The 15,106-nt window shown below is 40.3% G+C and overlaps 1 protein-coding gene and 1 long non-coding RNA gene across 4 annotated transcripts in view; both read left to right on the forward strand.

The window, feature by feature from the left end:
- The window catches only part of LOC125769586 (four and a half LIM domains protein 2), a 93,684-nt gene that overhangs the window by 19,096 nt on the left and 59,482 nt on the right, over positions 1 to 15,106 (forward strand). The window contains exon 1 of one of the 3 annotated variants that reach the window (XM_049438321.1): positions 4,381 to 5,820. The exons of 1 other annotated variant lie outside the window; for it this stretch is intronic. In XM_049438321.1, coding sequence (XP_049294278.1) covers positions 5,456 to 5,820 — 365 coding nt within the window. In that variant the 5' untranslated portion in view covers positions 4,381 to 5,455. Of the gene's footprint in view, positions 1 to 4,380; positions 5,821 to 12,796; positions 13,048 to 15,106 lie in introns of those variants that run through there. One more of the 3 variants, XM_049438323.1, reaches the window with a different exon arrangement.
- LOC125769597 (uncharacterized) lies at positions 301 to 2,456 on the forward strand. Its single transcript, XR_007419061.1, has 2 exons — positions 301 to 1,886; positions 2,000 to 2,456. It is a non-coding gene; the product is annotated as an uncharacterized LOC125769597 (long non-coding RNA).

Genomic DNA, 15,106 nt, shown 5'->3' on the forward strand with positions numbered 1-15,106 from the left:
CAGAAATGGCCGGCGTGACCTGTAAGGTCGTTAAGCCAAGAAGAAGAAGAAGAAGATATTTGATACGAACATTTGGATACATTCTACTGAGATGTTGCTCCCACAGAAGGCATGTCGAGCACACCACCAGTATACCTATGTCTTTTTTCTACACCACTGTATGTCCGCAGACATTGATTGTGCATCCCTCAAGTACTTTTTATGAAGATTTGCCAAAATACAAAACTAATGTGCCATTCCATTATGGACTTCCAAAGCCATTTCGCGGTTTATCTTCTAGCCAATTTGTTATGCGTTATGCGTCTGCTTTACGTTCTTTAGCTTACCCTTCCGCTTGTGAGTTCGCACCTGTAAGTATTCTAATCCCCTTGTTGGCATGTTTCAGTTTTGGACAGATGCAAACAATATGCCCTGCTTCGCGACAGTGAAAGCATAATCTCATAAAATACCGGCAGCATTCAGTCGAGTCATTTCTTCGCAAGTATTACATTTCAGTACTTTCCGGGATATTTGTTGAGGGGTCCTTAAATTAGGTTCAGGCCCTGTCCGAGTTCGTAATTCCAAACTTTGCATTTTTTTAGACTATAACAATTTTGTTACTTTTTCGTTTGATCATTTGTGAGTGCCTGGTCTATATTTAGATCCCGTTGTGATCACTCATATATTGTGTAAACCGTAATTTGCACCAGATTGCCCAGATTAAAGATAATATTACCCATCAAAACAAGGAACAGGCTCTCAACAGGTCAACATTAAGAATCGCGTCACTTCCACTCTCGCTTACATAATGCCACTTATTATAAGCTTGGCACAATAATGAATGAGTTAAACATTGCACATATTGCAATTAGTCGATGCTTCATGAACAAAATACCTCAACTACGGTAGATAAGCGTATGAATCATGCGCATCGACGTTATAGCATCACAAACGCACACCAATGAAGATATCACCGTGCGAGTATATTTGCTTTGAAAATTGTATGGACTGTATGAGGTTGTAATGTTGTTTATATTTTTTTTCTCATTCCCGCGCATCGGTTTCGCGCTAGTAAGATATGTGTCAAGTGTGCGTTTAATAATGGTCTAATATGCGCTGCTGAATGTGCATTCGACGATTATTCGTTTGTATGCGTGCAGATGGTAGTGTTCCAGTGGCTCTCAAAAATATACATATGAAATCTGATGTCAAGGCATCGTTTTAGAATATGGGTTTTTAACACCCACTAGCTGAACGTATTAATTGACATAAACAAGTTCACAACGAATGATCCCCTGGCATTATGCAGAGAATGAAAGAATATTTGTTACTAACCACATAGTACGCCATTTACGTTGAAGAAACACTGCACCGTCTGAACAACAGCGTTTAAGCTCTCAACTTTGCCATACGCCACTCACACACAGTTCAGTCCTGACCGTGCTTGCAGACGGATGATTTGCTGTAATTGAATGTGCGCTTCGATTTACTTCAACCATGGGTACCGGAAAATCAAAACAACAAACCCAAACATCTTATCCAAAGGATAATAAACGAAACCCTCAGACAAATTCACAAAACCATCGAATGGAGAGTAATCGACGCAAGCCAAACGGATCAACGCAACAAAAACCACAACGGATGCAACCGGCATATGCCCATCAGCAAAAAAAATTGGAAAACAACAACAAAAAAGTGGAACGCAACAAATCCGATAAGGCGGAATGCAACGTTTGCGGACACGAAGGGCACACTGGTGCACGTTGCTATCATCGTCATCAAACATGCAGCATTTGCTTTCAACCCGGACATTTACGTTCCGTCTGCAGGCAGAAAACGCATCATCCCGATAGTATTTACAAACCGAAAGCGAGAGGCAACAAACCTCCAAACCGTTACTAATTTAGGTGCGTATTTTCGATCATTTCGCATGTGATAACATACATTTCGTTAAGTGATTGTGTTACTTTTACTGTAACACATATTATCGAATAAATTGATTATTATTACTTTTTTTTAGGATGACTTCAATGGCTGCATTGGGTTCGAATAGCCCGAAACGGTTAGCACCTGTTATGGACAAACATAATCATAGCAAAACGATCAAATAATACATAAGCTAATTATCAGCATTTTTGCTTAAGAATTTTAACAGCACGATAACGTTTTATATTTTTCTTTTTAATTTAATGTAAAAGCTAATGACGCGTTCCAAACATAAATCTATTGATTGATCAGCATATCGGGAAAACTTTTCCTATCGATGAATTAACTAAACGTGCTCGGAAGAAAAGAATAAGTTTATTCATAAAAATTTCTTTCAAATGATGCGTTCGATGTATTAGTAAGATCCAATACATTAGTAAGATCCAGATCCAGAAAAATAGTTCTCATGTATTGTCGAGAAGATTAGCAAACCAAAATGTGAAGTGTTTTGAAACTTTTTTAATAAATGTTGCGGAAGCTTATTTTGTTAATTCTTACTCCGTATCCTATTGAATTATTGTGAAAATTATGTAATGCAATACTTTGGTTAGTAATACTTCAAACGAACAATAATATAATCAACGAAATGTGATGGCCAACGATTAAATGTGATTAATTTCAAACACAGAATGCAGATGTATAGTAATTGCATAACGATGGGTAGAATCCGGCATCTACTCGCTACATTACTCGTAGCAATATAGATAATTTTTATCACCGGAAATAACAACGGTCCTCTTCAGTTAAAAACTAGCCTTTTTTATTAATCCGGGAGTGACAAGAACACGCTGCATCGACATTGGAATTAAATGGCCTACATCCAAAGATCAGTCCCCAAAGTCAGTTCAATGATAATTTCGTCCACAAATAATTAGCCAACAGCTGTAACGGATAAAAATTTGAATGAGTTTTTTTTTACTTCTAAATTATGATCAATATAAACCATCCAAACAAATTATTTTCTCTTCAGCTTGAAAAAATCTACCACTGGATAGACATTAAATTAGATATATTAGTGAATTTAACTACATATTCATGATCAATTTGAGACGGATTTTGATACGAAATTTTCATCTTTTGTTTGTATTTTTGAATTTTGCTCCTAGTTTTTCTTGAACCAGCATTGAAATCTTTCCTTTTTATTTGATATGTTCCTTTCATTCTATGTGTTCAAATTCTTCGCATTGAAATTTCTAATTTTTGGTATATTTGGTATATTTTTGGTATTGAAAACGCAATTCCGTAAAATGACCTTCCTCATGTGAGCTAAATAGTGCGTAATGAGCATTAATTACTTTACCTACCAAACAGGATAATCAAAATATAATTTAAAACGTTAACATTTTTTGTACATCACCTTTTTCATCGAAATAGCATTTCTAGCCAAATGTATTACGTCATAAAAGCGATAAGAAAAGAGTAAATCTCTACGTTGAAGAAGGAAAGAGTTGGATACACGCGATTTTTTCTGCATGCGATCACGTTCGCGCCGTTTCACCAACACTGGGGTCTATGATACCTTAAGTTAGAAAGCTAAAATTTTTAGCCCGGATCTGTCAAAACATCGAGCAGAATCGAGCGGGAAATTGTTGACAGGTAATATCATCATGCAAGGATTCCTCAAGGACCTAGCATTTTGACATAAAGAATCACATTAGGCTGCAGTTTTGTAGAACCGCGTTTTGACGAAACAGGAATTACAGCGTCGAAATGTAGTTCGAAATAAAGGCATAGCACAAGTAAAAATTTGTATTATTTTTCATAAAAAGCTGAACATAATTAAACTCATGTAATTTCATTGTTGTTTTAAATCCAAATTCAATCAACATTCAGCCGAATCAAATATGGCCTAACCTGTTTCAGACCTGCTAGAAAAATGCCTTGTTTTGACATTTGTCGAGCAGCTGATCGAAACTAACATTAGAAAGATTCTCTAATCTGAAATACGCAGGCTTATTTTGCTGAGCGGTTTGTATGGAAAACATGCAGCAAATAAGCCGCGAAACGTCAAAGTCCATATAAAAAAACTTGTGGAAGGTATCATAGACCCCACTATTATATTATTTGTGTTTCTGTTTTGATTTTTCAATTCGCCTGCTATGTCGACGCAGCAACAAGCACAGTGGGTTAGGGCGATAGTACAAAAACAATCAGATTTAATTTACAAATTTGTATTCAGTGAACTAATACCAGTTTTCATAATATGTGCTTAATTCGTTTAACGATTTCATTACATACCGAAACTCGATTATGCGAGTTGGTAATATAAAACAGTAGCAATTGTTGAGGGATTATTTTGGACAAAGTGGTTTGAGTCCCGCTTACATTGTGCGCTTCTGCTTTGCACAACCCTTTCCACCACGTTCGATCGTTACGTCTTTCGTGTGGATTTTGTCGCTGGCAGTCGTTCGTCCATCCGTACATTTCGTTCCGTCCCGTTTATATGCTGCCAACAAAATTTAGTACTTTTACCCCATTACTCTATACTTTGTTTGCAATTTGATTGCAAAAAGTTTAACAATATGTGACGCGTGTGATTGCAAAGATTCCTGTGCGTTGTGCCATGATGTGATCATTGTTTTATGCCCAATAGTTTACTCTAAACGATTTACAACCTGCAAAACGTGTCTTTAATAAAGGCAACTCGTGGTTTGTTTGAAGCTAATTGTTTATTCTCACCAGAACAACAAGGCTAACCGGCAAAGGCCTGAAATCGTTATTTCTGAGGCATATTCCGTGGCATCAAATCTTCGCCAATAACCATTCGAAGGAAAGAGAGAAAACGGTCGATGGTATTCAACATCACGGTTACATAAAAAGTGTCTCCAGGGTAAGCGCATTCGAATGGGTGCATTTTCCCACTGAAGTGACATTGTTCGATGTGAGTGGTTTTTTTTACCTCGCTCGTCGTCACGGTTTTGGCCATGTGTTCTCGAAACAAAGCTGTGCCTGTTTATTAGGTGTACCATTTCAGTTTCAGCCACGCGTGTGTCTTCTTATCGCACATTTTCGGTGCCTCGCTGCAGCAAGCCGTGCGTTGGAGAAGAAAAGAAGCACGTTGAAATATGAGACAGTAGTGTGCGTGTGTTTACTGTCTGTTTTGGTGTGTGCGTGTGTTTCGTTGTATGTGCTGTATTGTGTTCGGTTAGAATTGTGCCGCTTCAAGTGCGTGCGTGTGGTGCATCCAAGAACGGGCAAACAAAACACATGACGAGTGTCATCCGTTCCACTTGAATTGTGAAGTGCCTTCCATCATTGAGTATCAGTTGCAGTTGACCATCACGTCTCGAACGAGCCAAAGAAAGCTGCTACATCTATCCAGACGCTTCCCTGCTATAGGCACCTACAAACGAAGCAGGCCTTTCCCGTCAGCAGCTATAGTGGTGTAGTTTGTTTACGTTCGACGTGTGTGCAAGCCGTGTTTACCGCATCAACGACGATTTGACAATCCGTTGTTGCAGTTGGAGGTGTTAGCGGAGGAAACTAGAGAATGCGCCTACCAAACGAACCAAAACCAGCGGACTTTGCCCGTGGAAGCAGTCTCTTCGGGAGCCTTCGATCACGTTTATCGGACGCCATGAGTGGATCGGCCAGTTTGAGAGCATCTGCACCAGCAACGGGATCAGGAGTAGCTGGACAAGACACGATCGATGCTAATGGTGACGCCGTGGTTGAACAGCAGGCCACTATCGAGGTACAGCCGGTGATGATCCGGAAGACACCCAAATTTCCGTCCCGTGAGCGTCATCTAGCGATCAGGCGTAAAAACCGCGTGCCACCACCGGAGCTGATTGAACTGGCACCTTCCTGTCCAGGCTCACCGCTGTCGGTTACGAGCGGTCGGCGTCTCAGCAAGTAAGGGAGCGCACATTTCAATTAGCGGGTGTAATTCATCTCTTGATCTCATGCCATTGCTCAAAGGAATTCAACTGCGTACGAAGCACATCAGACTCATTAGCGCGATTCGTTACAGGGAATATCATTCAATAAAAACGAAAATGTAGCTTTCTATAATATTCACTGTTAGCTTATAACGTGCGTGCTTGTCTGCTTCAAAAATGCTTTGACCATTAAGCTTCAACAACTTTAGCTCGTACAAGCTAAGATATTTCATATGACTGATTGTGCTATTACTTCTAAGGATGATATTTCAATACTTTCGGATAAAAAATCTAATAAATTCATGTACAGTTCGGTACATTTTTATTTACATTGACATAATTCATTTACATAATTTTCATAACATTAAAATTTCTCAGGATTATTTATAAGATATCTGCCATATGCTTACGTAGCCAGCGCTTTATGTTTTGACCCAGGTTCATCACTCCATCTCAGTGTGGGCTAAATCTCCTCTTTCTTTATTGTCAGCCTAATATTTGCTTAGCTGTTACTGTTCTGCAGGCCTTGAATATTTTGAGTGTATTGTATATAAGCGACGTTTTGCTACAAAACTCCCAACACAGTGATTACTTGTGAAGAGAAATTCGAAGGTGTGATTAATTTTTATTTTTATGGGAGATCTAATCTTACAATTATTATATCTTCACCGTATCAGAGGAATATGATTGTTTAATGCAAGTCGATCCTCGAAATTTTTCATCCAAGAGACCGCAACTCCGAACACTCTCTCACATGACATTAAAACAATATTCTTCCGGGCCGCATCACACCTGTTTTTCTGGTCATATTATCGGATGTACGGTTCATTCGTGCTGAGTATGTTTGACATACTCTAGTACAGGGTTGAAGGAAACTAACGAAATTACATAGTAATTGCACGTCCTTTGTGGTTGCAAAGGGTATCAAGTTTTTTACACCAAATCCTCCTGGCGGCTTGATAGTTAGCCTCCTATATATTTCTACATGACCATCGATGTACGCCTTCATGTCGATCCGATTTATATGGATATCAAGGCAGCTTTTGATAGTGTTCTGCATTCGTTGCTGCCTCCGTGCCAAATACTGAACTGGATGTGATCCTACCTTTCGTATTCGTATGGGGCACCACACTGAAAACCTTTTGTATCAACGCTTCTTCAGAAGTACTTCAAAGGAGCAACCTTAGTCCGCTTCTCTTCGTGATCTATGTCCTTTAACAACGTCACTCGTGTGGTTCATCCTGGCACCCACCTGCTTTATGCGGATGACGCGAGAGTCTTCAGAATTCCCTGAAGCGTAATCCCCTCATTTGCATTGAACGGTACTGCCCTTGACCGGAAAAGCTGTGTCAGAGATCTTGGAGTGCTCCTTGACGATTGCATTGCATTGCTGGAATGTTCAGGTGGACTATGCTGGTCGCTGCGCATTACTTAGTCTGGAGTTGCTGAAAGATCGGAATTATAAAGCGAAAAGACTTTCGTCGCAGGACTGCTTGATTATCGAATCGAATCGAGGCGCTGCTCTCGTTTACCCACAGCTATATTCCTCCGTGCTAGATCTCTTCTTGACGTAGGGGAATATTGTACTTGTGATTGCGCTTTTGTGCGGTTTATTACTTGTTCAATGCAAAACTGTAAATGTAAAAACAAAGGAAAAAGTTTCAAGTGGCCACATATGGTCCGTTGAGTTCAACCAATAAATTAACAAATCGAACCGAACGCCGAGTTACCGTGCATTAGGATCCCATAGGACTCTCCAAACAACCCGTTTTAAACGTACTTTTGTTTTATTTTATCAATAAACTTAATATTATTTAAAAGGGGCGGCCTGGTGGTGTATGTGATAAACGGCGCTGGTCCACACGACAGGACCGGCTTTCAAATCTCATCCGAACCGTCCCCCTTAGTAAGGACTGACTATCCTGCTACGTGGTAAAACAAGTCTTGATACGGCCAGGCCGTTCGAACCGAGCAAAAAAAAATTTTGCAAATTTTTTTTGCGAATGTACTTTTAAGTCGTAAAATACGGCATTATACCACAATTTTCTCAAATTGGAATTGTCTTAATTTGATTGGTTTTGTAGGATCAAGTTCCGAAAATGGCAAACACAAATTATGATTATGCTGTTTTCAACCGCATGGTTGGTTCGGTCTAGTCCCAACGCAAACCCCATAAATGATTGTTACTCAATCCACATAATAGACTCCTTGTCATGAGGCGCAAAACACCGCTCTAAAGACAAATCCCCTGCTAAGGTGTTGAGGCCAGTAAATCACATAAATAGGAGGTTCGAGTGGAACTAGTAGGTTATTTCCTACAGGGCGCGTAAGGACAACAGGAAGAATGATTGGTCAACCGTACGGTACGCAAAACCCTTATTGACCAAAGCTTTTGCTTTTCAGCGTTAGCCCGATTCGAAGATGGCTCCTTCGTCAGCATTTCCGTCCAGCAAACGGTCATGATAATCATAATCATAACCATGACTCGTCCCAAAACGTTTTTTTCTCTTCTTGCTACTGTTCTTAGCCTGCATTTTTATATCGCTAGCTTGTTGGTACGGGTAGTAGTGCTTGGAATGGTGATATTTTCCAGGGTTTGTCCCTGAAGGATAAGCCATAAAATGTCGATGCACGTACGCTTACTTGCCCACGGAACCGGAACGGTACCCGGACAGTCACTGCTTCACTAGTCCGCCCTGCGATAGAATATTTTACGGCAAGGACATAGCTGGGCTGTACCTGCTGACAGTGGGTGTTGCTTTGAGGAAGATATGTTATTTTTTAGTACTCTTTTCTACCTTGGAATAAACGGGTAGAAGGTTGTACAGATTCGGAGATGGTGCAAATGGCAAATGGGTGATATGATAGACCAAGACATGATGCGTCACAATGAGTGTCGTTCGTACAACCCCAGAATGCTCCGTTTTCCTGTGAACGATTAATGCTTGGGACGGGTAGAATTGCATCCAACTCGACCATGCACAACATAGAACTGTACTGCACTGTAAGCGTATTAGTGTGATCATCGCAGTGTGATTTTTTACCTAAAAGCATGAAGAAAATGAAGAGTTTCGAGAGAAAAAAATGTATCCTTAGGACGAGGGTGCAGAAGAGTAGGAAATGTGCAAATGCTCATAAAATTTATGACCGGAACAAAAGCCGATAAAACGTTGTAACAGTACTAACGATTACGTTTATGTTAGAAGAAGACATCAGGGTAAGGTAAAGGAACTTTTCTTAAGAGAGAGAGAGGGAGAGGGAGAAACAAGTCTCCTTATAAAATTAAAGAATTGCAAACATCACTAGCGAAGAAATCCTTTTATAAAAGCTGTCTCATGCTATGGTGGAAAAGATGCATACGCATGCAAACAAACGAACAAGAAACGCCCATCAAACTCATCCATTAGCGTTATGGTGTTGCATCATTTCCTTACCGTTTATGGCCCTCAACTAGCCATCGAGCCATCAAGAAGGAGCGCCAGGATATAGATAGAATTGATGACCTTACCTTCATTTCGACTCCTTCTCTACCTCCTCAACACAGCCTGCCTGTCTAGCATGACGTTTTTCATTGCATACATGTAAAATTGAGTTTCTAAAATACTTGTTGCCAAGTGGGGGAGAAAGCTTATCACGAAGTGTGTCGTGATCGAAGAAAAGGACACTGCGTCGGGAATGTTTCCCTACCGAAACAGGAAAAAGCGTCCCCATTCCGGAACGAATGAAATTAATCCATTCACTTGCGTCATCCTGCCCTGCCTCTTTTGATGGATGACTCAAAACCAAACTTATAAGCCTTGTAAAAATCGAAAATGCCAACATTTTGTAAAAGGTTGTCGTGACGTATGTACCCTTGTGGAAGGAAAAAGAAAAGCGTAAGGCGTAAATTAAACCACACAACCATTCGGCACGATTAAATGAGAATAGCGTGTAAAATTTTTTCACACATAAATTTCTCCCGTGAGGTGTGTCTTTGCTCGAGTTTGAGGTTGAAATAGTTTCCCGTGGGTGGAAGTGTTTTTTTTTATGAACTCATTGGGCAAACAAATTGGAATAACTACTCGATTTTACTCGTTGGAGTGGAAAATTTTCTTAAGTTTGTGTTTGTTAGACGAAGGATATGAAGAGTTTAAATTACCCAATCAGATTTCTATTTCATGGTTCAACTCTGTTCGGGTTAGCACCCAATTAACCTATACGGCGTACTCATTGGAAAGCACTAACTGGTGGGAAAAAATCGATGATTAGAAGCGATAATTACCATCGAGAGAGTAAATTACTTTTTCTAATGAAAGGTTAATGTAGTAATTACTTCCAAAGGAATGCGTTATAAATGTATACAATACCATAAAAGCATACTTAACGTACATACGATTTTATTAGTATCTTTACAACTTTATTACCTTTTATTTGTTCTAATGTTTTGTAGTGTAATGTTAATGTAATGTAATCAGATTCCAACTGATCTGATTGTTTACAATTTAATCATTGTTGTCAATTGCTTCATGAAATAATAATGAAGAATACTGAGTAAGCGTATAGAGCTATTTAAATTTAAATAAATTTTATCAGTTCTATGCGTTTCATACCCAAATACAGCGGTTGTATGTAGTATTTGCTTTTGCTAAAAATATTATAATTATTCTTTATGAATTATTTGAGTATAGCTTTTTATTTAATAAATATTTTGCATGCTTACGACTTTTGTGCCTACTCACAATCACGTGATTAAAATTCTCCTTTTTATCTCTTTCTATTTTTAGGTAAGTTTGAACAGCGAAGGACAGCTCATTTCTGGGACCAACCACGACAACCATAAAAAGGATTCTACACGGACTGGTAGGATAAACACAACAACAGACGAGAGGCGTAATCCGATCTTAATCATTAAACCGCACATTAGACCAATATTTGATTTGGGAAGGTGTGTACACCACCGGTGCATGTCACTTGGATGGACGGGTGATAGATTTCATCATAATATCGATTATGTATGGCAAAAGAACCATGTTACTAGGTTCGAGCCGATCTAGCAGTGGTGTTTATGATAGTTTTATGAGTCAAACCAAACGTTTGCACAAGACTGTGTCGATTAATCGACATTCGGACAGGCGTATGAGACCGATAGTGTAGCGAATAGTAGAGATAACAAATTGTCCTAACATCAAACATCTGTCGTAGATCTTTTTTTAAGGACCGGTGTGCATGCGAGCACCCGTCATCGTGCAATCCATGTACGGTACCGCAAAGTAAGGAACATACCACGAACGAACGTTGGGCAATGGGCGTTTTTCTCAATAAGCCTACGACACTACGAGCGTAACCTTCCATACTCGGTGGACCATGGGAAGGTCACTGGAATTGCAATCTCTATTGAAAGAGTAGAGACACCGTGTCTTAAGAAGTGCGTTACGTTGAAATGATCTTCGAGCATAGTACATTTTGCAAAGCTTAATTGCTTTAATGAGCAATGATTAGCAGTGAGCGAAGCTCACCGTCGACAACATACTGCAGCGATTGAGCACGATTCTGCATCGCACACACCATAAACATCAAGCATCTACAAAATTTGACACGTGACGTGAATCTTATTAGCAGCAACCCTTTACCCATAAACTCTGTTGGATGCGTGGGGTCGTTATGTATCATTCACGATGGGTCTCACACATATGATTTGCAGTGAGAAAACTGAACATGATGCTACACCTTATAACGACCGGCTTTTTCTGTCCGGTTGGAAAATCTACCGAATAGGCAAATGGCAAATGTTGAGAATGAGAGAAAATGGTTGGCCATGTGGTTGTTCGGGTTTTACCGAACTCTCGTACGGTAGATCGCTCTCAGTGAATGAGGTAAATGATGCTCTCGCTTGTCAGGCATTCGTTTTCGCGCCAATGCGAGAAACAACAATTTCAAGTACGGATCTAGTTGATTGCGAGTTATGAAGTTTTGTTTATCAAATGCAAAATTCATTTTTATTTATTTTTTTATATTTAATTATTACGGAATTTAGCCATATTGTAAGTGGTATTGAAAGGCCGAAGTGTAGTTGTAGTGTTCAGTTGTATTATAGTAATAAAGGTCTTTATGTATTTATGTCCCCATTGAACACAAAAACCTAATTTCTTTATCTTGAAACATGAATACCAAATGAACATTATTCTAAGCCAAACTATAAGCGATCAAAAAGTAAAAGAAAAAGTTCCAAATATAGTTTCTTAAACAAAGCACATTTATTTTACATATTGTTTGCTAAACAATCAAAACCTTTTTTTGATAAGCATAAACCATAACTAAACTTATATTTATCTGCTATAAGTCTAAGGGTATTCACCACATATTCGTTTTGTTTACAAAATGAATTTTGGTAAGCTTTTGAACTTGCACTGTATCCGTAACTTATCAGCATAACTCTATAGGAAGAAACTTAGCTAGATAATGCTTGTTGATAAAGTGATAAGACGTTGAAGAAGGCACGTGATAAACCTGGTAGGCTATCAATGGCATTTAAGGTGTTAATTGGCTGAAGAAGGTGTTTTTTTTATTTTAACCGCGTAAAATCCGCATAATTGATTCCGATGTTGGACGAACGACTTGAGTGTGCGATGAAACGAACGAGAGAATAACATAAAGAATGTGCTTTCGGTGGGGTATAGGGAAATGATTCAACATTCCAAGAATTGTCCCGCAGTTTTCACCGACCACCGTTTTTTTCTAATTCTGCTTGTTTGTTTTGTTTGACTATTGTGCTTGTAATGCGTGCAATGGCCATGCTCTCGCATCGTTCAAAGCGCGCGAGAGAGAGAGTGAGCAAGACTGGGAGAGTGTCGCAAATGTGCAGATTTTTCCGTTCACGTGTGGCCCCAACCAGCGCACACCCGAACGATAGGCCGGTGACAGGCCGTAGCGCGCGCTAGTCGCTCGTTAGTCGTCGCATGAACGGCGCAGCAACTTGGCCGTCGCGTGTGTTCCGGGTAGTAGCTACCAGCTTTAGTTGCACCCTCGGCCGTGCAGGAAAGGACTCGTGTCACAAACATTTGTGCTGTGTATTTGTGTGGTTTTTTTAGAGGATTTGGTTGCTCTTTCAGCGTAGATCCTGCTGAATGTGACTCAAGTGTCTGTGTACCGTTCGCGCATTGCTTATCGAGCTAAGGCCACCTTTTGAGATTGGCATTCAACGCGTTATCTTTCTGTGCTTTTTGTATGTTCATACGGTGACGGTGGAGAATTGTTGTTAAGCGGTTCCATTTAGAAACAAGCAAATTTTTAGTGTTCGTTATACTTAAATCAACATTGTTTCTTAATGTTCAACAGCGTGCGTGCGTCAGTTTAAACCCATTTGCCTACTCTTTCCTTTAGCAAGTGTTCGTTAAAGATCGTTACCAATCTTATGGTTCTCACATGTGCTAATATCGTTTGTTTTATGTACGTGTGCATTTCTTGCGTATTGTTCTTAATCTTACTACTTGTCTTCAGTTTAAGCGAGTGAGCTGTGTTTGTAAGCGTAAATCAAAACAAAAAAAAATCATAAAAGCTAAAGTAGCCAAACCACGTGCCACCGAGCGCGGTCAGTGTTTTTTCTGAGCAGTTGCACTTTCGCTTGATCACACGATGTCAAGTGCAACGCATATGTTGAGTGTGTTTGTGTACGTTTTCGGAAGTGAGGGCAAATAATTGGTACAATTCTGCGTGTTTATTGAGTAGCAAACAAATGTAATCAAGCCGTTGCATTACTTTAAGCAGCTTCTTTCCCACCATTTCAACTCTCTGTATCCATCCTCCGTTCGGTGTAGTCACGTCGTAGCAGAGAAACATGTCTCAAAGGCGACGCACGGTCAATGATAATGGGACGAAACATTTGTTTATCACATTCCGTGCTTCTGCGTGTAGTGGGGAGAACTGCTTGCAATTAAAGTATGACTGGTATTGTTCGCTTTTTCATTGCAACACTTTATCGAGGGTCTAGTCTAAGGAAGTACAGTGTTTATCTACTGAAGTTTATAAAAAAAACCCTTCAGATGCAGCTGCACATTCGTCGAGGGAGATTAGAGGAATGTTGCATGGGGAACCGTCGAAGGTTTCAGGTTGAGAATGCTTTAAAAATTTAATACAACCGATGTGAAGCGATGGGCTCAAATCGTTTTGCTTCATCCCTTTCTCTCCTTCCATGGACAAACAATACGAATGCAAAAATGCACTTCCCGATCAGCTGCATTACGAGGTTCGCTGAGATGGCGTCATTGAAGTGACGGGCTCTTGCTTCCGTTCTGCGGAGAGACAAGCTAGAGGAATGATTGGTCGTGATTCAGCTACAAACATCTCCGTTTTGCACGTTACTCCCTCTACCTTCCTTCTACCAAACGCTGTACAACGGTCGATGCATTATTGGACGCACTTTGCGCCGGAGTTTATTAGACACTGGCGTCAAATTGAATCACTAATCACGAGCTCCATTCTAAGACTATTCGTCCACTGCATTTGCCCGAGGTGTGTGTTTTAATCAATTAAACCTGTACCAAGGGTCCGGTCCGTGAAAGGGAATCGACGGGCAGCATCGGCTATGCGGTCTGTGTGTTCGCGTCACACATGCCGGTGCAGCCGGTGCTCTACCCCAAAACATGTAAGGTGTTTCGCAATGACAACATCTACAACACCAGTCCGACACCGTTCCACCTACTACCTAGTTGAGTGAGTCGGAAAGTGAGTGTAGGTGATAAATGCTGAACTAATTTTCCGTTCCGCTCTTGGCCCTCGCCACACTAGCAAAGGTCCCCAACGACCTCAGTGCATACCGGTACACCAGTTCCGAGTGTTTTAGTGTGTGTTTATGTTCGCACTTGGAAGAAGGCTTGAATATGGATCGTATGGTGTACGGTGTGTCGCGACAACCTTACGATCACTTTGAGAAAGTGTTCAGCGACATTGCTTGTGTGCGGTTTTGTGTGTTTGTTATGTTTTATTTATTTATTTTTTGAAAAAATTGTATGTGCCGACCAGTGCCGACCGTTTGTCGCGACAATCGTATTTTGAAGCGATGGCAGTGATTTTCGAGTGTCGCCTCGCAGAACGGTGCCGACCTCCGTTGTTGCAACGGTTAACAATCGGAGCACCATCATGTGTGGCGGTTTTGTTTGTACCGCTGTGCGTGGTTTGGTGCAAGAAAGAATAATACAGATAGCATGTTACAAGCACCTGTCGTCAGTTAACGCCATCGGTGTGTTGCAATGTGTTGCTTTTGGCAACTACATACATAACTTTTG

The sequence above is a fragment of the Anopheles funestus genome, chromosome 3RL (genome assembly GCF_943734845.2).
Source record: "Anopheles funestus chromosome 3RL, idAnoFuneDA-416_04, whole genome shotgun sequence".
NCBI lineage: Eukaryota > Metazoa > Arthropoda > Insecta > Diptera > Culicidae > Anopheles > Anopheles funestus.